At 35.4% G+C, this 1042-nt stretch overlaps 1 protein-coding gene across 1 annotated transcript in view; it reads left to right on the top strand.

Moving 5' to 3' along the window:
* Window positions 1-266: 266 nt before the first annotated feature.
* Window positions 267-1042, top strand: part of GTF2A2 (general transcription factor IIA, 2, 12kDa) — a 7700-nt gene continuing 6924 nt past the window's right edge. Inside the window, exons 1-2 of the mRNA XM_006831589.1 lie at window positions 267-338; window positions 937-1040. Coding sequence (XP_006831652.1) covers window positions 267-338; window positions 937-1040 — 176 coding nt within the window. The remainder of the gene's footprint in view (window positions 339-936; window positions 1041-1042) is intronic.

A 1042-nucleotide genomic window follows, 5' to 3' on the forward strand; every position in this document is an offset into this window, starting at 1 on the left:
TACCTCAATGACAAACAACAACTTAGGTATAAAGGAGTATCGAGACCTGTGTCAAAAATCACAGAAAAAAATATTCTTGGTAATTCTACAATTGTGTAATAATTGTCAGTTATTACAAGTTATAATTGTGTATATTAGACTATATCAAGTAGACTATTGTATCCAAAATTTATAATGTTGCAATCTTTTTAATATAATTTTTTATTAAAATTTTTAGGATATCAATGCAAGCCTGAATAAGAAAAACAATTTCTTGCACCTAAGCCATGGCATATCAGTTATACAGAAATACCACTTTGGGAAACAGTCTTCAGGAGAGCCTAGATGAGCTCATACAGGTGCAAGACTAATAAATGTTTTTATTTAGATGGGGGGATAGTTACTCCAGGAATCCTGGTGTGGCGCTGTGGGCTAATGTGCCAGACTGCAAAGCCATTTGAATTGCAAGGTCGGCAGTTAAAGCTCACCAGCTGCTTCTTGGAAACCCTATTTTAGTTTTTTTGTTTTTTTTACCATTTATTGAAGCCTCTATCTAGTGCATCTCTGTGGGGTCAACAATGGACTGCGAACCACAAGATCAGCAGTTCAAACCCATCACCTGCTCCTTGGAAACCCTATACAGGGTTGCTGTGAGTCAGAACCAACTCAACAGCACTTAACAATATCTAGACATTGTGAAGGAAAGAGACAAAGTTTTATTCTGGCTTGGTAATATCATTACATGTTTTCTTTTCAAAATTATTTTTAATGTCAAGATACTGCAAAAAAAATTTTTCAGGCTTTGCTTCCTAAAATTGTTAGTTATGGCAAAGGAGAATAAAGAATTCTAGTTTAGAGGCCCTGGTTAATCTCAGTTAAAATTTCGATGGTAATTCATGTATATTTTAAGTCTAATGTTCTTCTATAAGATGGTTTATGACCTTTACTTTTTCTCAGTCTCAACAGATCACTCCCCAACTTGCCCTTCAAGTTCTCCTTCAGTTTGATAAGGCTATAAATTCAGCATTGGCTCAGAGGGTCAGGAACAGAGTCAATTTCAGGG

Source organism: Chrysochloris asiatica, unplaced genomic scaffold (genome assembly GCF_000296735.1).
Source record: "Chrysochloris asiatica unplaced genomic scaffold, ChrAsi1.0 scaffold00004, whole genome shotgun sequence".
NCBI classification, from domain to species: Eukaryota; Metazoa; Chordata; class Mammalia; order Afrosoricida; family Chrysochloridae; genus Chrysochloris; species Chrysochloris asiatica.